At 32.9% G+C, this 25,125-nt stretch overlaps 2 protein-coding genes and 1 non-coding gene across 3 annotated transcripts; 1 reads left to right on the top strand and 2 right to left on the bottom strand.

Moving 5' to 3' along the window:
- Nucleotides 1-308: 308 nt before the first annotated feature.
- On the bottom strand, nt 309-389 carry TRNAL-AAG (transfer RNA leucine (anticodon AAG)). Its single transcript has one exon. It is a non-coding gene; the product is annotated as a tRNA-Leu (tRNA).
- Nucleotides 390-3,917: 3,528 nt separating this feature from the next.
- Nucleotides 3,918-23,685, bottom strand: LOC132314570 (uncharacterized). Its single transcript, XM_059813416.1, has 5 exons — nt 23,524-23,685; nt 6,096-6,456; nt 5,748-5,912; nt 5,179-5,638; nt 3,918-5,026 (listed from the first exon to the last, which is right to left on the bottom strand). The coding sequence occupies exons 1-5, from the start codon at nt 23,683-23,685 to the stop codon at nt 4,219-4,221; spliced, it is 1,956 nt and encodes a 651-aa protein (XP_059669399.1). The 3' UTR covers nt 3,918-4,218.
- LOC132314569 (uncharacterized) lies at nt 23,684-24,656 on the top strand. Its single transcript, XM_059813415.1, has 2 exons — nt 23,684-23,795; nt 23,911-24,656. Exons 1-2 carry the CDS (start codon nt 23,684-23,686, stop codon nt 24,654-24,656), a joined length of 858 nt encoding a protein of 285 aa, XP_059669398.1.
- The last annotated feature ends 469 nt before the right edge of the window (nt 24,657-25,125 follow it).

The raw sequence follows: 25,125 nt of genomic DNA, 5'->3' as shown, positions 1-25,125 counted from the left end.
CTGTAGCACCTAGAAAAAATGGTGCTAATTCATACACATTTTGTTACTTACAAAAAAATATATATATTTCACACACATTTTGTCGAACATCCAAAGGACAAGAGCTCAATATGCATAAAGAAGTACAATAACCGCATTTTATTAGCCAGCCATGCAGTTTTTGTTCTTGATCAATCATGGAGAAGGAATGGATGAGAAAAATCATATGGAACAGCTGTTGACTAACCTCACCAGATGCTTCAATTCAGATGAATGATATTAACCAAAAGGTTAAACCTTAATTTGGTGTTTTAAAATATAAATAATTATGTTGAGAGTGGGATTTGAACCCACGCCCTTTCGGACCAGAACCTTAATCTGGCGCCTTAGACCAACTCGGCCATCTCAACAGATGTCTTACAGAGCACGTGCAAAACTAAAAAGTCAATCACTCACTTGAGTTAATATTTATAACCAGAGAGGCCCAGAACCAAGTCCAAACTAGCTAAAGGGTAACGATATATGACGGATCACTTTTTTGTCTTTTTGCCACAAGTTTTTTTTGTTTTGTTTTGCCACAAGTCAATCCCTCTCAAATAATAGCTTTGACGCTGATTGGTAGCATCTATAAATCACACAAAGAAAAAGTAAGGAGAAAACACTTCTAAAGTATAATATTATATTTAAAAATTTTATTTTATATTTAAAAAATGTATAAAAAATATTTTAATTTTTTTACATTGAGTAAAAATATCTCTCAATAAAAAATTTGACATAAATTAGTATTGTAATATTTGTTTTGCCTTTTTACTTTTTTGAAAATGTTTAAGGGTATATATGCTATTAATCTCAACTATGGGGGTGTTATGTGCACATTATCTTATATATAATTTTTTGAAAATTTTTTTCTCCATATATATCTCTAATTTTTTATTTTTTATTATTATTTTTTTTAACTTTAAGAATTTGTAAAACAAAGATTTGATTTTTTTGAGATTTCAGTTTACTGTTTTCTATTTCCTATATTAATGTGCATTGGTTCTCGGAGTTTGGAGCAGATTTGTTTTCTTTAGTTTGTACTTTATTTTCGTTAATTTTTTTTTACTTTTTTAATCTTTACTTTACTTTTCTTTATACTTTTATTTTTATTTTCTATTTTTATCTTTGTCCATTACCGGCGTCCTCCAATAGTATTCTTTTTGGTCATTTTATAAAATTATTTAGTTTTATTGTTTATGGGTGTGATATGTATTGTAAATATACTTTAGGGGTGTTTAAATTTTATTTTTTACAAAATGGTCCAATAAAGGTAATTTAGTTAACTTAAGGTTTAAATTTGTCAAAATGACCTATTTGCACCAAATTGAAACTTTATGGGTATTTTTTACAGGGGTGTGATGTGCACGGTAAACATATTTTAAGAGTCTTTTCTGCACTTGATCCAAATAAAAAACTTAATTATGTACATCATGCCATTCAGATTTTTTCATGCTATTTACATTTTTGATCTACTACAATATATCATGAATTCACGTTTTTTTTTTTCATGCCTTCAGCATTTTTCAACATACAACTATATTTCATGAATTCACGTTTTTTTTTTTTTTTTTTTTTTTCATGCCCACAGCATTTTTCAGCATACAACTATATTTCATGAATTCACTGTGATTATTAATTATAATAACCACTACTCCCAAACAAACTTCTCATTATTCAACAGCTAGTCATAAACTTAAGCCATGTCAATTTACTCTGTGGAGGAGCTAATGAGGGCGGAGCAAGAATTTCAGAATGAAACTCATCATGGAATGGAACTTGTGCAAAAGAGAAAGGAACTCGAGAATCGTCTGAAAATTGTGGAAGTGGAGATTCAGGAGAAAACGGAGGAGTTGTCCGAGGCAAGGGAGCAACTACTGACACTTCCCTCCATTGCCATTTCCAACACCGTCGAACTTCAGTATGCTGCAGAGCTCGTGAAGGAGTACAACTACAATGGAGATATAGTGTTCTCCCGTGGCATTAATAAAAGAAGACGTAACCAGTTGAAGGAAGTTGCCGAGGGATTGGGCGTTGAAATTAAGATGGGTTAATTAGTGAAGGAAGAAACATGAAAGAAGTCATAGGACATGGGTATCTGATTCGAGTAGTTTGTTTTAGATGTTTTCAATAGTTTTTGCTTTATGGTTTCAATGTCTTTCAATATAAATGCTATCCTCTTTTGTTCATTCACTTGGGTTTCATAGATTAAAATCCTTCTTTTAAAACATATTGTATGGCTAGCACTAGCACTAGTTGAAGTTGAACATAATTAGTAATGAGCATGGAAATTAGTGATAGAGGTTGAATATCCAAATTTTTGAAGAAAAATAATAATAATAAAAAATAAAACTAGCTATGGCTCCATGTCAGAGTGCAAGTTAGCCTCTCAATATTGATCTTTTCATATTGAACTCGAGTTTAACATTTTATATATTAAATTGAATTTTTAACTCTAACTCGTTCGAGTTACGGCCTTAATTAAAAGTTCGTTTCGACGCAATCTAAGAATTTTGGATTGAGAGGCCTTTTGGTCAACTCCAAATCTAAATTAGGTTAACAATCTTGCAAAATTCGTAAGTTCAAAGAATAAAACAAAAAAATATACGGTATTTTGTTTCAAAATCTAAATTTGGATTTCATTAAAAATATCAACCTAAAGTTGTGATGTGGAAAAATGAGATGAAATCAGATTTGTTTTTGCGCCAAAAATAGCAATAACTATAAGCCTCAGCACAATTTTGATTACCTTATCCATTGAATCAGTTAGAATAAATGGAACGTCATTCAATTTTCAAGCCTATCAAAAACAAAGCCTACCAGGGGCCGACCTAACCTAGGCCAAGTCGGGGTGAACGCGCCCACTGAATTTTTATTTTAATTTCACACCTATAAATTTGTTAAAATCATAATAATAATTTCACAATATATATATATAAACTGGCCTCCACCAAATTTTGGGTCTTTAAAGTCACAGCTCTCACTTTCAAAATTTTGGACTTCTCTCCATGGCTCTCATGGATAATTGTTGGCAACACGACCCCAAGTTCTCTTTATTTATTTTCTAAATTTTTTTCCTAAATTTATTTTATTTTAAGATCTCTTTCAAACTCTTGTAAACTATATATATCGCTCAGACCCCAGTTATGTCATTATCTACAAAAATTCACTTAACTGTGTTTCATCCCAATTATTAAGGTTGATTTTATTACATATAATCCTATTTCTTAATTCTTTTAACACCAATATATTAACTTTAATTACATCATAAAATTGACCATATATTTTCTTACAATTTTAACTTATTTTAGACTTAATTCTATTTTTCTCTAATATGGATTATTGGATCATGCAGGTCTCTTTCACCACCGATCAACTCAGTTTTTCTTATTTACCTCTTTTATCTTATAGATTTTCATTTGTCACAAAAGTAAAATAAACAAAAAAGACAGTGATACTGTAAATTCAAATATCTCCATCAACCAACCCCTCTAAAGAAAAGTTGGAAGCGAGAAAGCAACCTCAGTAGGTAGCCTTTCAATAAAAATATCACGGATAGCAAATCCAATCATCTATCTGTCTCCTACTACTGTCGGCCGGAGGGGTGGTCGAGCACTATTCCAGCTAATTTTTCACATATTTTACGACAAGAGGGGCCACTGCACTTTCTATTAATGGCTGCCCTCCCCACCCTCCAAATCAAACATGTTTGATTAAATCCTTCTCAACACTCTACACACTAAAAACTATCTTCTGTGAAAAAGAATTTAGTCGCGCCACTTTCGTATTTTATTTTCAATTTAAAATCCGTGATTGTGATTTTTAGGTCAAAATGAAACAATCTTACTTAGGTTAAAGGCAGATGACATTTGGCATTTGTAAAGTGATAGAAAGAGCGGTCCTCAAGTAGATACTGGTCAAGCGAGCATGCCATATCGATGATATGACTGAACATGTCCAATTCAATCAGACTGGGCATACACAATAACACAGTATAACATGGCGAATTTAAAAAATTAAACATATAGTGCACTTTTTAAGGGGAAAAAACGGGCACTAAATCTTAAAGTAGATTACTGTAGCTTACTAGTTTGGATTCACAAGGAAGATTAATAAAGCAACAAACAAAGGTGCAAAGTTAACAAACCAAAACAAACAAAATCTGAGTGACAAACAACTTGAAAACAAAGATGCTAAATTGGTCTAGTTCAACCACTGGAAATTGATGAACTCAGGCGGTGCAGATGGAGGTGCAAGGGTTGGGCTGTTGCAGCCACTGCTATCAGAAAACGATAGCATTGTCCTGTGAAGAATCCCAGATGGGGATGAAACAGTGGTCGCCGGAATACCAATTGAATCGCCATTAGATGCATAGGGAGAGGCTGGGCTCCGGCCACCAATGGTGAGCGAGATGGGCAAGGCCTCGGCGAGTGGTCCTCCCGGTGTGGAAGCCTCCCAAGGCAGAGGATTCAACCAGCTTGACATTTGGGGCTGTTTGACACTGCCTCCAATTTGATAGTTGTGTTGCAAATCCGGAGCTCCCAAGGCCATCTGGATCTTACCCAATTCCTTGTCCACGGCGTTGCCGGCTCCCATGGCGTTCGACAGAGTGAGAGAAAAGGGCGTTAGGTTGCCGGCTCCCATGGCCATGGACAGAGTGAGAGCAGAAGGCGAGATGTTGCCTGAAGAAACAGAGTAGTGGTTTGTGTTGTTGGTGTTCGTGTTTGAGTTGTCATTTGACCAGGCGTCAATGAAAGCTCTTGGGGGATCTGTTTGGGCCTTATTTTGTAAGGACAAAATGGGATCGGGATGGAGAAACAAAGAAGAGTCATTGTTTCTCTGGGATGGTCCAGGTTTTCCAAAATTTGGAAAAGGAAACAAACTCAGAGGCTCATTGTTTTGATAGGTAAGCTCATCGCTGTAAACTGGCTGGAAAGCATTGGCACTAGTGTTGAAAATTGAGCACTTACCCATTCTCACCATCTCACCCTCCAGCATCCAATCCAACCCCCTTCAATTTGCAAATACAAATCATTAGATGAAGAAAAATAGAGATAAGCCATGGACAATTTTAATCGAATCAATTTGCAAATGAACTTCTGACCCCAATCTAGAACCTGTTCAAATGAAGCACATGTTCCGAAAGATATATGAAAGACCCACCTGCTTGATTCCTTGGAAGAGGAAGCAGACAAACTCTCATCGAAAAAGCGAGGGGTGTCATTTGGTTGAATGGTGGATCCGAGGAGCTGAAGCTGAGGCTGAGGTGGGGAAATTTTGGTGTGAACCATGGGAGGCTTAGGCAGGAGTGGAGGGGTTGTGGGATTCAGGCGAGTCTTCTTGTTGTTGTTGTTGTTGGTGGTGGCGGAGGTGGTGGTGGTGGTGGTGGTGGTGAGGATATTTTTATTGTCCTGGTTGTTGTTGTAAGGGACGATATGAGCTACTTCCACATGCTTTCTTGAACGGGGCTTGCTTCTGTGCATGTGACGATCGCAGTATTTCGCTCTAGGCGCTACATCTTTGGAGCACCTCCATTTTTTCCCATCTGTCCTCCTGCATCTTCCTGGCTCTAGATCCTTATTATCCCCAAATATCAGATTGAAATTTGAAACACCACCCAGTACTATACATCAAATCACATACCGTCAATTAGAAAAACACATAGTATAATGAAAAATATATATCCATACGATGAGATAAAGATAGACAAGAAAAAAAAAGAGGGTAGTTACAGCTTGAGTGAGAGTACGGAGAGATATTCCCGGTAATGTTGGGTGAGAGTAGATGAGGAGGCAGAGGAACAGAGGCCGACATGTACTCGTAGATCGTTGATTGCCTTTCAAGCTCCTTCCACTGTGCTGCTGTAAAAGCATACCCCAAAGTTGCCGCCATATCTGCTGCTACACAAAAATCACAGAAACCACTTTAGTAGTTAATCTCATATTTCTTTTTCAAAAACTCTAACAAACCCACATCAATTTTTCACTTACCAAGAAAGATTTAACCTATACATATATATATATATATATGAAATGAAATGATATTGATTTGGTTTGACTTGAAAAAAGAGTATAGCACACCTGGGGATTTGTAAGGGGAGTGGGTTGAAATAGCAGTGGAAGTGGTGTGCAAAGGCTGCACAGTCCTTGCAACAGCGCCAGTACTAGTAGTAGAAGCATCAGCATAATGGTATATAGGGCTCATAGTCATGGGCTTGGAGCCACCAGTACCATCACCTACTACGGTTTCAAATGGACGGCGCTGATCATGAAGATCATGATCATGACTCATCATGTTGGAAGGGGATGATTCACTACTTCGCGACTTCAATAGGGTCTGTGGTGCCTCGTCTGAAAGCCCAAACCCACTGCTACTAACTATTTCCTTCCACATACTCAAAGAAACTACTTTCCCTAAACGGGGAAAAACTACCTTTTTGGTCTAATCAAATCACAAACACAAAAAAGCAATAAAGCCTGCCCCCTACCTAAGGTTTTCAAAGCACTAGTCTCTCTCTCTATATGTATGTATGTATCACTTTCTCTCTCTATCAAATATCATAATGTCTCTCCCTAGCTAATGTTGGGTTGAACATAGATAGGATAATAGTGGTAGTGTGGGTTGTGGGGTTAATGTTGCTTGGGTATTTGTAAGGGGGATGTTGCCGCCATCCTCGGCCATTGCTTTGCTTCCATGCCTCCAACATTCGCACCATTCTATTAGACAAAACAGTAAAAGCATACTCTCTCCTCTCTCTCTCTCTCTCCCTCCCTCCCTCCCTCATAATTGAGATATCTATCGTTTTCTGCATGGAAGCTTGACCCATACCAAACTTTTTCATTTTTTTATTCGAATAACATAAACATAGGATCTTACCCATCCCTTTTTCCCATACGAGGAGCACCTTTTTTCGGCCCTCAATTAATTTCTCATTATTTTTAAAGGTCTTTGTTCTTTGGAAATAAGTAACTCGTTAGTTTTAAAGGTCTTTGTTCTTTGGAAATAAGTAAAAAGTCTCTAATTATGAAGATATAAAGACTTTACCTAAATAAGAGCGAAAACAAATTTGAGAGTGAAAGCGTGAGAACAGCAAAATTAAATCATAAACATAAAGAGTTTGAGCGAAAACACATGCGGAGCGTACGTGCTCAGAACGTAAGAGCGACAAGGTTGAAAAAGATTGTGTGACTTATGACTCTACCTCTCTTCCCAATCAATTGAAAGCAATAATTTAAATAAAATAAGGGTGCAAAGACTTAAAATTGCTATCCAATATGAAACAATGTGCTATTTTAAAATATTTGAGAAATGATTCACGTTAGGCTCCATCTCATTTATTTGATGTGCACTTGAAAACAAAGGTACAAATATACAATAGGTTGAAAATGGTTGTTCCCCATTTTATTTACTAAATTTTGATTATGTTAAAATCAATAGCATCTACTTATATATTGAATTTGGAGTACTGAATTAGCATATTAAATTTGGAATTGAATAAAATTTTATATAAAATTTGAACTAATTTTCTCCTCATTTTAAATCTAAAGTGACGATTTGACGCCTCCAAACATAACGTTAGTTAATTTGACTATATTAACAAACATCTCTCTATTTGCTACATTTTATTTGGTATCATAGTTAGTAGAATATGGTGAAAAATACGTATTTGTAAAGGTAGGGATATAATTTATTTTTCTCATTTAAAAAATTCAACGAAAAAAGATGAAAATGATAAAAATAGGAATAAGAATATATTAGGTTATGATAAATTTTTTTGTTTAAATATTGAACCACACATCATTTTTCTTCTTTTATGCTTTATATATTTTTTTATTTCAGTAATAATATGGACTTTTAATATTAATAAAGTAAGAGTATTGGAGAGAGATTAATGATTATAGAATATCGAAGGATTGATAGAAATTAGTAGATTGAATAAGATTTTAGAATAATACTAAATTTATTATATGCTTAGGGAGAATTCTAAAAACTAAATTTTTGTAACCATCACAATCGTCCGTTAAACACGAGGATATTTATATATAAGTTCGAAGGGTGAGGGACTGAAACAAATTTTTTTAAAACACATATGTGCACTGGAATTAATACGACTGTGTAACTACATATATTTTTCATAGTTATTGAAAAATAAACTGTAATCACAATCAAATTAATCAGAAATTAACATAAACTGTAATCACAATCAAATTAATCTGGTCAGAAATTAACCTGGACAAAGTATGAGTAAAAAAACAAGATACATATGGGGATCACAACAAAACTAATTAACGTGATCAGAAATTAACGTGGACAAAGTACGAGTAAAAAAGACAGCACATAGATAGCTGTCAAATGGCGTTATTGACCTTTGGAGACGTCGTTAAGACGATGGGTTGCCTCGATTGAGACGGAGGGCCATTGCCCACGCATGATGTGTTAAACACTAACTAATTCGATTAAACGTTTCCTTTTAGTATAGACAAATAACTCTGCGCGTGATCCACTCTATCAATGATCGCATGGTTAGCGTTCAACAAGTGAGTAAAAGCGCGTGAGGATACTGTTCGACAACAATTAAAATGAGATGTGACGAGACAGAGATTGGGTGGGTTTTTCGAAGAAATAATTTGAAACTTTGTAGTTGTGCTCGAGGGGGATAGACATGGATTTTGTAGTAGTTAGTGTTGGGGAAGGGGATAGACATGGGTGAGTATCATGTAAGGACTCGATTTTATTGGTGGAAAATTCGGTCGGTATTTATCAATTAGTTATGGTTATTTTCTATGAAGCACGGAGACAGACACGGACACAGGACACGAGTAAGATACGATACTGATACGGTGATACGGCAAATTTTAAAAAAATAGGACACGGATACAGCGAATATGCCTATAAATTTATATATATATATATATATATATAATTATATATTCAAAATATAATAACTAGAACCTTACACGTTCATTTTCCTAATAACAAACAGATATATATAAATATAAAATTGCAAATAAAATAACAACAAATAACATGACCAATTTCAATAATTTCATTTCTGTTATAAGAAAAACATAGACAAGACAAAATAGAAAATAAATGAAAAATAAAGTTTATCAAACGAAAATGTGCAGAAGAGACATAGCTATAATGAGCTAAATATGTATATGAATAAACATATATGCTTTCAGTCTTTCACAAAGTCTTGTTCAAGTAGCTTAAAAAAAAAATCTGTTATTTGTAGATTTTTTTTATTTTTTTAAAATTTTACTTTTAAACTTTTAAAATTAGTAAATTTAATTAGGTATCCCATTTATCTTTAAAAAAAAAATTACAAAATATATCCCGCCGTGTCCCCCCGCGTGTCTGAGCCGTGTCCACCCCGTGTCCGAGTCGTGTCCAATAAAAAATAATTTTTGGACACTTCACAGAAGTGTCGAACACGTGTCAGAGCCTCGAACACGGGTGTCCGTATCCGACACTGGTAGGGGACCCCTGAGAGGAGTGTCCGTGCTTCATAGGTGTAAACTTATGTAGCACAGATTTGGTCACGATACGACACGAATGACACGTAAATTTTTTAAAAAGTACAACACGAGTACGGCATGAACATAACTATATATAAATATAAATATTTATTTTTATTTTTATACATCTATTCAATAATAGTATTATAAAATTTTAATTTATTTATAATTTCTATACTAAGAGTTGTTCTAAAATGACTTATAAAATGAAATTAAGTCATCAAGTATCTAAAAAGTGTCAGCGAAGTGTCCAAAATAATAAAATTAATTTTTATTTATAGACACGTATATAAAATGTTCGACACAAGTACAACACAGGTACAGCTCCTTCGTAAAAATATCGGTGTTTCATAGGTGTAAAATATGCCTTCATTAATTATAACATCTTCAATAAAAAATTAGTCTTCTTACTTCTCTTTAATTTTTTGTTTTCTTTTCTTTTTAAGTTATAATTTGAACATTTCACATCACTTTTAACCTGAGATGTTTGATAAAATAAAATCAAAGTAGTTTTTGAGATTTTTTTGGTAGTTAGTGTTGGAGAAGGATACAGACGTGTATTTTTAATGACTCGATTTTATTGGTTATAAAAAGGGCAAGTATCAATTAGTTAGTTTTGATTCTTTATTAGTGTAAACATACATTCATTAATTATAAATTTATGACATCTTCAATAAAAAAGACTAGTCTTCATATACTTTTCTTTAGTTTTGTTTCATTCTCTTTCCAAGTTATAATTTGAATATTTCACATTTCTCTTTTAACCTGAGATGTTTGATAAAATAAAACCAAAGTAGTATTTGATTGTTTTTAAAATTTTTAATTTTAAGTGTTTTATGATAATTGCAGTCATAGTTATTAAATTTTTATTTCATTTTAAGTGGATTTTATTTTTGTCTTTTTGGTTTGCACTGCAATTTTATTTTATTTTTGCCATTAGTAATAAGAGAAACATCAATACAATGAAATTGTGAAAGTTATAAAAGAATTAAAATAATGAATCATATAATAAAATTATGAGAACTATAATTGAGTAAAGATGAAGAAATATCAATCTCCGGAACGATAATTGGCAGAGATGACGAAACAACAAAATTTTATAACCACTTTGGATTATGCAGGTTGATCCAGTATGAAGCCATAGATTTAATAAAACAAGGACGTGGTGAGCTCTACAAAGAAAACGTAAAATTTACAAATCTTATACAAGATTATGTATAATGAGATATTAATTCGACTTAAAAGTACATGTGGAAAAATTAGTGAATTTCTTATAAAAGTGGGTCTACACCAAAGATCGATATCGAGTCTATACCTATCTGTAATAGTGTCAAACGAAATAATAAAAAAAATATTAAAGAAAACATTCCATCCAGTATGTTATTTGTAAATGACATAGTATTAATAGATACTTCAAAAGAAGTTTCAGCAACAAAATTAGAAATACGAAGTTATTAGAATCAAGAGGCCTAAAAATTAGTAAAAGTAAAACATAATGTATGTTAAGTAGATTTGATGAAGATAGATGGTGATACAGTAAATAAGATAAGAGCAGTGTGGACAAAATAGTTAGTGGTGTCCTTTGCGACAAACGAATACCAAATAAATTAAAACAAAATTTTTATAGAATAGTATTAGGCTAGTAATGTTGTATGCAACCGGAGTGTTGGGTTTTGAAAAAGACACGAAAGTACAGCGCATTCATGTTATGTTGAATGATAGAAGTAGTTAGAAAATATCAGATAAATAATAAGCGTGTGAGGAAAATATTAGATATAATGATTGTAGATGATAAAATTAGGGAAAGTATACTTAGCTGGTATAACCATTTTCAATACAGACTCGATAATGACTTAGTTAAAAGAGGAAAAGTTGTTTGTCAAAGGTAAACGACAAAGAAACCGACTGTACGTAAGATAATGTGATTAAAAATTATGTCTAAAAATTAAATTTAAGAGAAAATGTGGTATACAATTCAAAAGAATGAAAAATGAAAAAAATATAATTCATATGATGAAAAAAGATAATTATGTGGCGGACCTCATTTATATGAGATAAAGGCAAAGGTGATGAGATGACAATTAAGAAAAGGCATATGATGAGCCAGGGAAGGAAAATAAGATTAAAATTGCAATTGATATAGATTATATATTTCATAATTTTATATATTTATTTTTTATATAAGTGATACAGGATGGGAAGTTCTCCTCTCATTTTTGTTTAGTTAGATAGAATCGACATGAAAAGAAAGGAAATAGAAACATTTAAAACTTTTTTGGAGTTTGATTAGATAGAAGAGGAAAAGTTCTAAAATACGAAAAAAAATTTATTTTCACGAGAAAGCATCATATTTTATTTTGTGTTCTTATTTTACTCAACAACTTCATTGATATTATTTTAGCAAACAATTTCATCGATATTTGGAGACCAAAAACACATTTTTTTATACTGGGTTTCAAAAAATTGCAGTTCAACAATAACTTTATTATTAATAGGATTTTAATTAACTTGAGTTACATTTTTAGTTGTTTTCCATCATATATAAATAAAATAAATAATAGTTTGCAAGGTTTAAATTAATTGAAAACTCCATCATTTTTTTTATATACATTACTATTAATTAATTCTTTATTATTTTACTATTTACATAAAATAAAGGCAATTTAGATATCTAAACTATAATATGATATTTTATTATAATTTTCTTGAATAAATTTTCATCATAACCAAATGCATACTAGAAAATAATTATTTTTTCATTCACTTCTGTAACGACCCAAAAAGATACTAAAATAATAATAATAAAATATATAAAATTTCGGCATGATCTCCGCAGAAAAAGTCCATCTACAACTTGTTGAAATACATAAAAATACAATGGCCTCATTGGGCCTTAAAACTAATTTATCATGTCCCAACGCACAATATAAATAGTATATCACATTCCCAAAATGTTTACATGCATATAAAAAAAATCCCATTCTTCCACCTCATCCAAACAAGGAATATACCTTAGTTACTTCAAGTTACAGTCCATAAAATGTAGCTAAAATTTAAAAGTCCATAACTTACAACATTATACTAATTAAACTAAAGTTTCACAAAATAGTTAAGATTACATTTACAAAATATTAGAGTTATAATACAAAAGATAGGAAAATAAAATAGATCGCCAATCTCGTCTAAATTTGTGGTGGATCGTCGTCCGCCATCTCTTTTCCGTATCCTGAAAAATGTTAAAAAATAATGGGGTGAACATAAACTCAGTAGGAAGCGTTTAAAACACACTTCTTATATCCCCGTGAATTTCACACGAAGAATGGGCAAAAAGGAATAGGGTCATACCATGGGAAATGCATATTCTCAACCACAACAAGAAGTATTTAGCAAATGTCAACCAACCACAAATTTTCCACAATGTCATGAAGTGCAATGTTATGCAAATATTGCTCCCCACTTCTGAAACAATTCCATTTCAACAACCAAACCATTAGTGTAATCCGACCGAAGGCACCTCCAAGGCGTCACGAGAGGAAGGTTGGTTAACTGTCCACGACCACAAGGCACCTTAAAGGTGTGATACCCCTCAGATCCGAGACAGGGGTTGATCAGGCCCAGGCCCAAACCCGAGGGATGTCAAACAATTAATATGTAACCGAACACAGAATACAAGATGAAATACGAAAGAAAAATAATAATAAGCTGAAAGAATCTAGAAATACAATCCTTTATAATTAAATACTTAAAACCTGATAATCCAAAACTCCATAAGTTTACAACTCGGGAATCCATCCATTGGACCCCTTATTTAAATTCTCCCAACGATACTGAAATAATAAAAGTAAAATCCAAAGCTAACATAGAGAAAATTCCAACATAATCGGAGGAATGAATATCTGTATCTGCTCTGCACGTCCAAGCTCTAACCCTGGAACTGACGAACACCTGAAAAATAAAGAAGTGGGTCAGGCCCACATGCAAGTCCTGATCTACTACAATCTAAACAGTAATCCGATACGCAGATACATCATAGGAAGACTCAACAATATCTAGAGTAGTCCATATAAGTATATAGTACACACTATAGGACGCTCGCTAGTCCAGTAAGTTTGTCTCAGCCTGAATAGAAGGCAACATGCGAATACGCACCCTAGGGTGGGCATGAGTACCTAGACCTACCAGGGAACAACACCTATGTCCAGTTATCCATCCTAGGTGATATACGCGCCCTAACCATGGTCATGAGACTCAAGCTCATACCACGGCACCATATAATATATATATATAAAGTCCGTACTCCTCCTAATACATAATACCATCCATCTGTGTAGTGGTCTGATATATGTATAACAAATCAATCTTGAAACCATAGTGGATCATTCAATTCCCAATTGATATGACATATGTTGGTGATGGACTTAATCTTTATGATTAATCCATACCTTAATCCAAATTTAGGTAGGGCTTAGTGTCTGAACTAATCCATACCTAGTACGACACCGTCCCATACCGGCGCATACCATCCTCCAGTTTCCGTAGTTAATAACACAGTATAATTACTTATTAACCACATCCCAGAATAAACATAAATATAGTTTAGCATGTACACAACCAATTTATGCATCCAATATAACATTTAGATATCCCATTACAGTTCTTGATATAAATGAAAAGACTGTACATTTAGCTCCTCCAGTTAACACAGTTGATGAAAACAGTATCAGATACTAATCAACCATACTCCAAAATTTGCATAATTACAGTTTAACATGTGTATAACTAAATTATTCATCCAATAACAACTTTAGAATCCCAGTTCCAGTCATTTAAATACATGAAATAAAACTGCACATTTAATTCCTCCAAACAGAACCATAATTAATGCAATCAACGGAAAAAGGTAATCATCAATTAATTCCAGCTAAATAGATTTATGTTTCCGGATAAATAACTATATACTTGTACCCAGTTAAGACATGTTTAATGTCTTTAATTTAGACAAAGTACCCCAATTGTTTCAGAAAACAGTAAGAACAATATACTAGTTGCAATCATTTCATCCACTGTTTCCTAACCAAGTTTAATGTTGAACCTTATCTTTGTGCATACTTCAACATAATATCATCAACATGCTTCCCAACAGTTTATACATCTCTGGAATAATTATACAGATCATCCACATTCCCTGAACCAACCTAGAAACCTTCTTACAGGCCAAACCGGACCCAGAACCACGCAAAACCTCAAGAAAAGGGGTTGGAGCCGGCTCCAGAAAGTTGGAGCCGGCTCCCCCCTTAGTGAAGCCGCCTCCACTTCATATGGAGCCGGCTCTACCCCATGTAGAGCCGGCTCTACAAGTCCTAGAGCCGGCTCTACCCTTTTTGGTGAGCCGGCTCTCCTCTTTTGAGAGCCGCATCCCCTAACCTGTTCGTCTTCTTCGCCTCCGGCGAAGTCCAGAGCCTCTATAGTATTTTAAACTCCTGTTCTGGTGTTTATTTAATGTCCCAGATTTATTTGAAAGCCCCCAACATGCAACAATAATCCCAATTAAACCAAGCTTAAACTCAAGAACGGCATGCAACAAATCACAGAAACTTTAAGAACTTGCACCAGTTTGGTTCACGAGATTTATTACAGTTTAAACATGCATTCAAGCTAAATTTTAACATTTATTTAATCCGTTTAAATGTTGGTTTAATCCCTGGAGTCTTTCTAAGCATGTACAGAACACAGATTAAAGAGATAGAGTGGAATAGAGACTTGCCTTGAGTTTCAGACTTTGAAACTCTAAACCTCCGTCTCTGAATTGTCCGTCAACGTCGTCGACTACCGTCCTACTCCTCCGACGCTCTTGGTTCAACCCAGAAAACACCCCGTCCAACCTTCCTTGAACCTCTCTGTATAATGCTCAAGTTCCCTCTCTGTTTCTCTGCTCTCACAACTCTCTGTATCACTGTATACGGGAATAGAGTTTTATGTATTTTTTCTCAAACTCTAAACCCACATAAGGTCATATATATAGGCATAGTAATCCAACCCTAATCCTTGTATAATTTGAGCCCTAATGCAACACTTAGTTGGCCCAAGAATAACCTAAGTTATAACCTATGTCGGCTAATACGTGAATATACAGAAAACACAATCCTAATTTAAACCAATTTAATTAAATAAAACCAATTATTAATTAAGTCAAATAAAACATCATAAAACAATTTAATTTAAAATAATTTAATAAAAGAAAACAAAACAATTTAATCAATTAATTAAAACAAAAATCAAATTTAAATAACCATGGAAGAAACACACAATTAAAATAACCAATTAATAGAATAACACACAATTAAACAATTAAATAAAAGATTAAACAATTAAATAAATGCCAGGACTATCCTTTTAAAATTAGGGGCATTACAAAAGGCGTCGCATCCGGCCTAATTAATTCAACTACATTCCCTTTTAGACTACACCAATATCACAGACCACTAGGCGCCTCATAGGAGTCCGGTTTTCGCAACACTTTTAAAAAATATTTTCCCCAAAACAATTTCGTTTGTTCTGAAAATATTTTTTTCCCCTTTCTCTTTCCCAATGAATGCATGAATACTTGTGCTTCAATTTATCAACCCAATCATATAACTTTCACACATACTATACAGGACAAATTTATAAACTACATGATGGAGCTCTCATTTAATATTAACTTTGCATAACTAGCATTAAAATATGGATTCAATTACATATAAACATGTAAACATGCTAAATCACTTTAAAACAATTAACAAGTAGTCACATACATTCCATACTTATCATTTAAAACAATTCCCTGCAAGAATTAGCACTAATTAAACATGCTAGGCTTCACTTTAAGTTAAAAACTCACAAAACTACAAGAATTCATACATTAGAACACATATACCTCAAATTTGTAGAAAAACCCTCAAAATGGGTCTCAAATTCGAAATCCTAAGGGAGGCTAAAAACTAAAATTGTTTGTACTCACACGTAAATCTCGCTGTATTCTTCGTTTTGCCGCAAAAGGCTCCCAAAAACTCCAAGAGATGAGGAAGAAATTTGAGAATGAAGTTTGCTTTCAAAAGAAAAAAAGAAAGAGGTGAAATATGAGGGGAAGAGAGAACCTGCAGGGAGAGAGAAAGAATAAGACCAGCTTATGGTCTCTTGGCCACCAAATGGGTTAGTGGTGGTCCCATCACTTCCAATAATCCCACCTTTTTCCTTTTATTTGCATCACAAATATATACACAATTTATAAACATTACAATTTCACTTTTCTTCTCATTTTCTATTTATTTCATTTTATTGCTATTTTCATCTAACTAAACAGAGCCTTTGTGATTTCCTCTCCCTCTCTCACTTCAATCCCGAATAAACTAAATTTTAGGGATGCAACTTGGGTTGAGCAACTCAAACCCAATTTGAACCTAACCCGATTTTTTTCGAGTTTGACTAATCATTTTTACAATTAGGATTAGGTCTGGGTTGAAAAATCTCAACCCAAACATAATTAGGATTAGGTTTGGGTTGATATATAAATATATATTAACAAAGGAAGTTGAAAAAAAAGAGGTGATCATAATTTATGCGTTATATATAATAAATTATGATCACCTCTTTCTTTTCAAATTTTTTTGTTAAATCTTAATTTATTTTATGTTAACATCAGAAGAATTAATTTTTTAACCATTTGTTAGTAATTTATTAAAAATTTGCAATACGTTTTTTTTTTTTTTTTGATTAAGAGTAATTTAATCAAAAATTAATTCAAGATCACATTTAAAATTTTAGCAAATAGATTGGCCATAGTAACCCGAATTAATCCAACTTTTTAACCTGAAATCTAAGCCAGAGTTACCAACTCGAGTTTAAAAGTAGAATGATGAATTGAGGTCGGGTTTGGTAGTTAGTGTTGAAGGTAAGGGTGCAACTTAGGTTTGGCAACCCAAGCCTAACCCAAATTTTCACGAGCTTGGACAATCATATTTTACAATTAGGGCTGGGCTTGGGTCGAAAAATTTCCACCTAAATTTAATTAGGGTTGGCCTTGGGTTGAGATGCTAGCAACCCAAGTCAACTCTAACCTGAATTTTAATATTATTTTCACATATATTTTTAATTTTAAATACATTATATATAATATTTAAATTATGATTACCTTTTTTCTTAACTTATTGTATGTTAACATTTTGAAGAATTAATTTTCTAAGAATTAGTTTGTAATTTATTAAAAATTTACAATTTTTTTTTTTTTTTTTTTTTTTTTTTTTTTTTTTTTTTTTAAGAGTAATTTAATCTAAAGTTAATTTAATATCATATTAAATTTTCAATGTGAAGCTTAGCCGATGAGTAACCCGAATTTTTAATACGAAATCTAAGTCCGAGTTACATTCCTGAATTTTAAAGTAGAAGGATGGGTTGGACTAGGGTTGAAGATAGGGTTATGATTGAGCTTGTGTTTAGCATTTCACACAGTGGGTTGAATTCAAGTTATACCTCAAACCCGCTCAACCCGCCTAAATTGTAGCCCTAGTTGAAGGTAGGGCAATAATTGGGTTCGGGATGAATGTTTTACACGTGAGGGTGATCGAGCTAAAGTTATACTTAAAACCCTTCCCAGTTCTAACCCTACTAAATTTTAAACAAATAAAGACTAGTTTGATAATCACTTCCATTTTCATTTATCGTTTAAGGGTTAAACATAAGCAATTTTTATGTTATACTGTTGTTAATTAATAAACATAAATATTGTAATAATGTAGAAATGACTGTTTTTTAAGGCAAAAAAATATAACATTGTTTGCATCTTTGCCAAAATTTCACAATAAATAAGAAGAAGAAAAAAAAAAAAAAAAACCATTATGACTGCATTATCAAGACATTTATTTGTGAAATTCTGCTTGTTATTGAATTGATCAAATCCACAAAAACTTTGTCAACAACAATTATTCTATTCAAATGTGTTAGATAAAAACCATTTTTTTTTTATAATTAAAATATATTTAATGAATACAGATGAAAATTATCTTCCTCTTTTGACATTTATATATATATGTCATACCCCATTTCACCTGCGTAAGTTTTGTTATTCTTCCAAAAACAAAAGAAAATGGAAGGAAAGGATTACAAAGTTTAATGAAACTTTTATCATATTAAATTTACTTTTGTCTTTTTAAAAACAAAATATAAATACCATTCGAGTCATGGGCATGTTTTTATTCTCTCTAACATTTTTCATTGTTAATTGTAAATTGTCACTTTGCCTTAAATGATGTTTAACACAATCTTTATATTTGTTTTACCACTTTTTATCTATATATTTATATTTTAAACATAAAAGGGTATAGTTGTAAATTTATTAAAATGGCTGTATTTTTTTTTTTTTTTTTTTTCCAAACATGATTAAATGTTAAGAATGACCAGCCCAAATACAATAAGAATTAACACTATCATTTCGTTTCATTTCTTCTCTCTTGTAATTAACTAATATTATCTTTTTTATTTATTTATTTTGTGCCTCCTGTTATACCACATAGCCTAACTCTGTAAACGCAAAAGCTGTAAACATCTACTAAAAGCCGTTTAACATTCTCCGTTCATGCTATAAGGTTCAACATTGTTTACAAAATTTTAAAATTATTTTGTTACCTACCAATTTTTATTTTTTATTTTTTACCAAGTCGGGCACCATGCAATCAAAAAGCTGAATATTGCCGACATATTTGGTTTGTATACCACTTAATAATTTCTTGTGTTTAAGGGCATGCTTGTGTTTTTACAACATTTTGAACAATAAACACGAAATATAAATGATTCTGAATCCCCCAACTAAACACGCATAGGTTTGTCATCGGGGCGGGTTCGGAATAGGGCACCCCTTTCTCACAAATATATATTTTCCTCCCAAACTTGCCCCACTTCGGGGTCTTGGAAGATTTGATTTACATATTTTTAATAAAAATAATTCAAATTTAAACAAATTTAAGATAATTTTTAGGGAAAAAAATTCAAGTATAGTCAGATATTTAACAATCAGAATAACAAGAATGTTGCTAAAATTTAAAATTATCATAAGAAATGAAAAAAAAAAAAAAATTAACTAATAAAAAAAAATTTATTTATAGCCATATTACTAGTTGGGGTGGGTGCGAGTTTGACTTTTTCAAATATGATCTATTAGGATGATCCCAACTCGTCCTAATAGGGGTGAGATCGTCCTGACAAGGGTAATTGATTGACATCCCTGCACTCACATAAGATATTTAATATATTGAAAATATTGAGATTAACTCTAAGAATATATTGTGAACATAGACAAAGATGATGCGCCGGTAAAAAGAGGACGAGTTATTTGTTTAATGGGCAAATAGCAAAGACACGGACCAAAAAATTGATAAAGATATCAAAAAATTAAATCTAAGAGAAAACATAGTGTACAATATGAAAAAAAATCATAAAAGCATGCTCCATTCATATAAGATAAAGACAAAGAGGATTATGATGTCAAAGAATATATTTTAAAAGTAGAGAATGTAAATTACGTCTTTCAAACAAATATTAAAATATCATATAGTTAATAAGAAAATTTATGTAACCCAAAACCTAGAAATGCACAAAAAATAAGTTGGTATCAAATTAATAATTTAATTAAGAGTAATTTTCTTGAGAGGACCCTCTCATGAGCTCCCCTTTTTAACTATAGAATTAAAAGATATATTAAATAATTCATTTGATTTTTTACTATTCTCCATAAATTGTCTCAATTTAATGGTTAAATAAGTGGAGTTCATGACTCTTTTATGAGTAGGATTTTTTAGGAGCATTTTGCATTAATTAACTAATATGAATGGAAATGGAAACAAAACCATGATAATTGACTTGAGATGAGGGGCCAATAATCTCTAATTTATTGGTTAAGGAATATTTTGAGTTAATTTGTATATTTGGACGTTCTAATTTAACTTTTACAAGGGACAAAAATATCTAATTTTAAATAATATGTGTGATTTATTGTGATTACACATATTCAAAATTAACTTGTAATCTCATGTATCAAAAGTCCCTTGATCAAAAGAATTCTTCCTTTCCAAACATTTCAAAAATAAAATAAAATAAAAGTATTGCATGTGGTCCACTTCATCTATCTAATAAGATGGAATGAAGATCGTCAAAAGTATTTTTTTAATGACTATATATAGCATATACTTGTTTATATATATATATATATAACTAAACACAAAATTGTAATTTTTTAAAATTCTTGTAGTGAATAGTTACACTGAATTGCTAGACTTATTTTTTTAATTGGCCAATTATGCAACAAATAAGGAAATAAATCCCTCCCTTTAGTTGTATTTGGTATAAATAATCAATTAAAAATTATTTGGTTAGATAATTCACTATAAGTGTTCGATATGAGTATCACTACTCTTAAAATAATTACATTGTTATTGTTGTGGACTCACGATACACTTGTTGCACTCGAGACACCTCAGTTAAGTCTCCTTCTCTCAAGTCTCAATCCCATAAATCACCAAAATTATTATATTATTGGATGAATTTTTAATAACAAAAAATAAATTTGAAACTTTATTACCGTTAACAACTCCAAACAATTCATTCTCAACAGAAATTTCTTGAATCCATAGATCAAAATTTTGAGTTCACTTGAAAAAAAAAAAAAAAAAAAAAAAAACTTCGAAAGAGATTATTCGGTGTGACAATAAAGGTTTGAACAATCAATTGTGAAAACATAAATTTAAACTTAAAAACAATTTATTCATGCAAATAAAATCAAAGGTTAAGCATATTCATAACAACTCATTAAAAGCCGAATAATGACATTTTCTAATTCAATTTAGATCCTAGACCGTTTCCACATTAGAAGCATTATACAATTCAGATCCGAGATTGAGCACGATTAGAGGTGAAAATTGTCTTAGAGCTACTAAGTTGTTGTTTGATAACTTCAATACTCAATTAGTAGTTAGTTAGTATTAAAAAAAGTATTGAAAGACACTAATTTGTAATTAATACTTAAAAAAAAAGTGCTTTGTTGCAAAAAGTGTTGTTCTTATTTCTTTGCATTTATTCTAATCATTTAATGTCACTCTTAAAATTCAAGCGAACAAATGACCAAACACCTTAAAATTATAAAAAGTTTGATCAAGATATGCTTCAAGTTATAAAATTAAGAAAGATGAAGAACTCAGATCTTCTTCTGTGCGACCATATCCTTATCCGAAGACGATTAAAGACTTTCATGATGTGCGGATTAAAATAATTTTCACTAGTAAAACCACGTGAGTGGGGTGGGGATCCATTGGTTCCCCTCTCAAATTTGCCCTCTAAAGAAGAAGAATGTGGTTGGAATAGGCTTTTATGTCCAAGTGACCACATGGTCCCCTGGTTTACTTCCTTTCGTCTCTCTCTATCTTGTGAGGACCACCATATGTGATTTCAAAATTTTCAAGTAACGGCAATAATGTTCAGTCTTTCATTACTCATTCAAAGTCTAAATCATTGTCTATACTAATTTCTCTTTTTTTTTCCCCAATCAATTCAACCTAAAAGAAGATTTAGACTTTGAATGAGTACCTCTTGCACGTTCTATGTGAAGTACTACTTGTTTTTTTTGTTAGGTTTATTACTCTAATTAACATATTTTTCTTTATCAAAATTTTGAGAAATTATTACATGGTTCATTTGTCCCGTGATAATTACTAGCCAACACAAAAATAAATACGTTAGTTTTATTCATTTTTTTGCTTGTGTATCAACTAGTGATTAGTCAGATCATGTAATAATTTCTCCTAATTTTTTTTTTCGGTTGCAAACATCTTGCCAAGTTCACAACATTTTTACCAGGGTCATTAGCCCTAACTTCCCTACCCTCAAAGAGAAGGGGAGGGGTTCGAGATTTAGTGTGGGTGCGTGTGTGATTTATGTTTCTAATTGACCACCCAATAAAGCCAAGGCAACATCATCCTAAAGTAAGTGGATCAGGGCAACTCTATTGAACTTCAGTGGCAAAACTAAAATTCTGAAGGCAAACATCCCCTAAAATCATTTTTTCCCAATCAAGAAGCATGTTGCAGCTTTAGTATATAGAAAACATTAGGAAACAGGAGAGACCACAACTCAAGCAGATAGGAGTGTTGAACAGGTCCCATCAACATGTCTCAAAATGTATCAAAACACCATGAAAAATATCAGCATTTTTCTAGTACAAAGTAGGTGAACAGAAACCGGATTTATAACCATGATTGAAGTGATGACATCTAGAATAAAGATGCCCGAGTCATATAAAAGTGTTTTGTTTCATCGATAAATTGAAAATCTCATAACTGTGGCCTGTCCATGCTATAAAGATCTTATAATCTTTACTTTTTAGAACAATAATGGTGAAGGGAATTGTCTAATACATCTAAATATATTTCAATCAACAGTCAAGCTTCCACCAAAGCTCAACAAGTCAGAGAAATATAAGTGCAATGTAAAATCATTAGAGAACATTTTGAAGGAGTTATCAAAAACCGAAGAGTTAGAGGAATCACAAATAATAGCTAATAGCTTGTAACCCGTAATAGTTGTAACCTATTTGGTCTCACGAGACTGCTACTTCTTGCTATTTTAAAAACAAAGTATATGCCCCCGGAGCTCCTACTCCTTTACAAACTTACCATGAAGAAAGCTCTCTACAAGCCCAAAGCCCCCAACCACCGCCAACCTCCATCACTGAAAAACCCAATTGCAAACCATCTCAAACCTCCCTTTGCTCCACTAAATCATCACAGCACCACACCTACCTACCTCCCAAAATCATTATCCAAACCAACACATCAACCAAAATCCACTAACACAATTGTCACACAACTGCAGACCAAGCAAACCATACCACCACCAAAGCTGAAAACACCCAAAGTAATCCTCAAAAAAATAGCACCTCCAATCACACACACACAAATATACCCACCACCAATTCCATCCCCAATATCTGGACAGCCTCACTCACATTTTCCTTCCCCCAAGCTGAGCTTGCCAAGGTCAAGTCACAGATCAGCCACCTGCAACAGCCTCCTACAACAGCCACCACAACCACCACCTCTTCCTCCAACGGCACAGAAGACACTACCATGGTGGGGCCAGGTTTGAACACAATTTCAAATTTGAATCCTATCACCCATGCTTTAGTCACATCATCTCTGCAGGCAAATGCCAAAAACAGCATGCACACAGTAATAGAAGGTACTAATTAAGCATAAGATTGGGAATGGAGCTAGTACCTCATTTTGGTGGGACAATTGGGCTCCTGGAGGTCCACTTTGCACCAGATTCTCTACATCTATACTAACTGCTGCAGGTATCAATGAAAATGCCAAACTTCAGCCATTCATTGGCAGCTCATCATGGTCTTTCCCTCAGACCATCACTGCTCAAATCCCAGAATTAATTCACATGCAGCCTCCATGTCCTGCTATCTATGACAAGAAGATCTGGATTGCATCAACCAATGGACACTACTGTTTCAGACAAACTGCAGCCCTCTTAGCAGGTCAATTTTGCAAGGTTCCATGGTATAACCCGGTATGGAAATCCCCAATTATACCTCGCATGAAATTTAATTTGTGGTTGGCACTTCAATGTAGATTGCCTACCCTTGACAGCAAATCAATGACTAAGCACCAAAATGTGTGTACATTATGCTCTAATTCTCCGGAATCACAAGACCACCTCTACTTCAGCTGCCCTTTCATTTCGCCAATATGGAGATATATCAAGGACAAATGCCACTTCTCAACTGCAATCACAAATTGGAGCAACTTGGTTATGCTTACTAGTCACATGTGGAAGTCCAACTCACCACAAAACATGGTTAGGAAAATTTGCCTATCCTTGGTGGTTTACCATACTTGGGAAGAACGAAATAGCAGAATTTTTAAGAAAAAGAATTGTTCACAGAGAGTAGTTCTCGCCAAGATTAACTCCTCTATCACCTCAATTCTTCAATTTGGTTTCCTTAGTGACTCAACTGTTTCGAGGAGAATTCTACTTGAATGGAATCTACCTCCATCATGCTGTAGACCCCCTTCCCATCCGTCAGATTGACAAGCTGCGAGGTTGCAGTCCTTAATTTGGATACCGGATTATGGTTTTGATGAGCTCAATGAACGGTTATTAACCGTTATTGTTCCTCATCTTTTGTTAATTTGGCTGATTTTGTGCCCTATGTTCCCTTTTGGGCTTATTTTGCGTAGTGGACTTTTACTTAAAGTCATGTATTGGGCTAAGGCCCCAACTTTGTACATATTTATCTTTATTATATATATCAGTTGCTTTATTCTCCTAAAAAAAAAAAAAAAAAAGTATATGCCCCCGAATTCACAACTCACAAGCTCAGATAACATACAAAACATTAAGCATTATGCCTGAACTGGCGACCATCTTATAAGTTTCCATTTTCAGATACATAATGAACTGCGAAATGACAATTATGAAGAACAAATTAAATGTAATCATTTAAAAAATACTGAAGCAAGAGAGCTTGCATGGTGCATTTTCAATTTGCCAATTGATG

Source organism: Cornus florida, unplaced genomic scaffold, assembly GCF_030987335.1.
Source record: "Cornus florida cultivar Cherokee Brave unplaced genomic scaffold, ASM3098733v1 CherokeeBrave_3.0.0_Hap2_Chr06, whole genome shotgun sequence".
NCBI classification, from domain to species: Eukaryota; Viridiplantae; Streptophyta; class Magnoliopsida; order Cornales; family Cornaceae; genus Cornus; species Cornus florida.
The sequence above is the reverse complement of the archived record's forward strand: the minus strand, read 5'-3'. Positions and strand labels throughout refer to the sequence as shown.

Bases quoted from the DNA above. Each gene is read 5' to 3' on its own strand.
- LOC132314570 (XM_059813416.1), bottom strand. From the start codon at position 23,685: ATGGTAGTGTCTTCTGTGCCGTTGGAGGAAGAGGTGGTGGTTGTGGTG. The intron at 6,457-23,523 runs GTGGGTATATTT...TGATTTGATTAG, and splicing joins TATTGGGGATGGAATTGGTG to ACCAAAAAGGTAGTTTTTCC. The intron at 5,913-6,095 runs GTGTGCTATACT...TTTGTGTAGCAG, and splicing joins CTCCCCTTACAAATCCCCAG to CAGATATGGCGGCAACTTTG.
- LOC132314569 (XM_059813415.1), top strand. From the start codon at position 23,684: ATGGTGGGGCCAGGTTTGAACACAATTTCAAATTTGAATCCTATCACC. The intron at 23,796-23,910 runs GTACTAATTAAG...TAACTGCTGCAG, and splicing joins CATGCACACAGTAATAGAAG to GTATCAATGAAAATGCCAAA.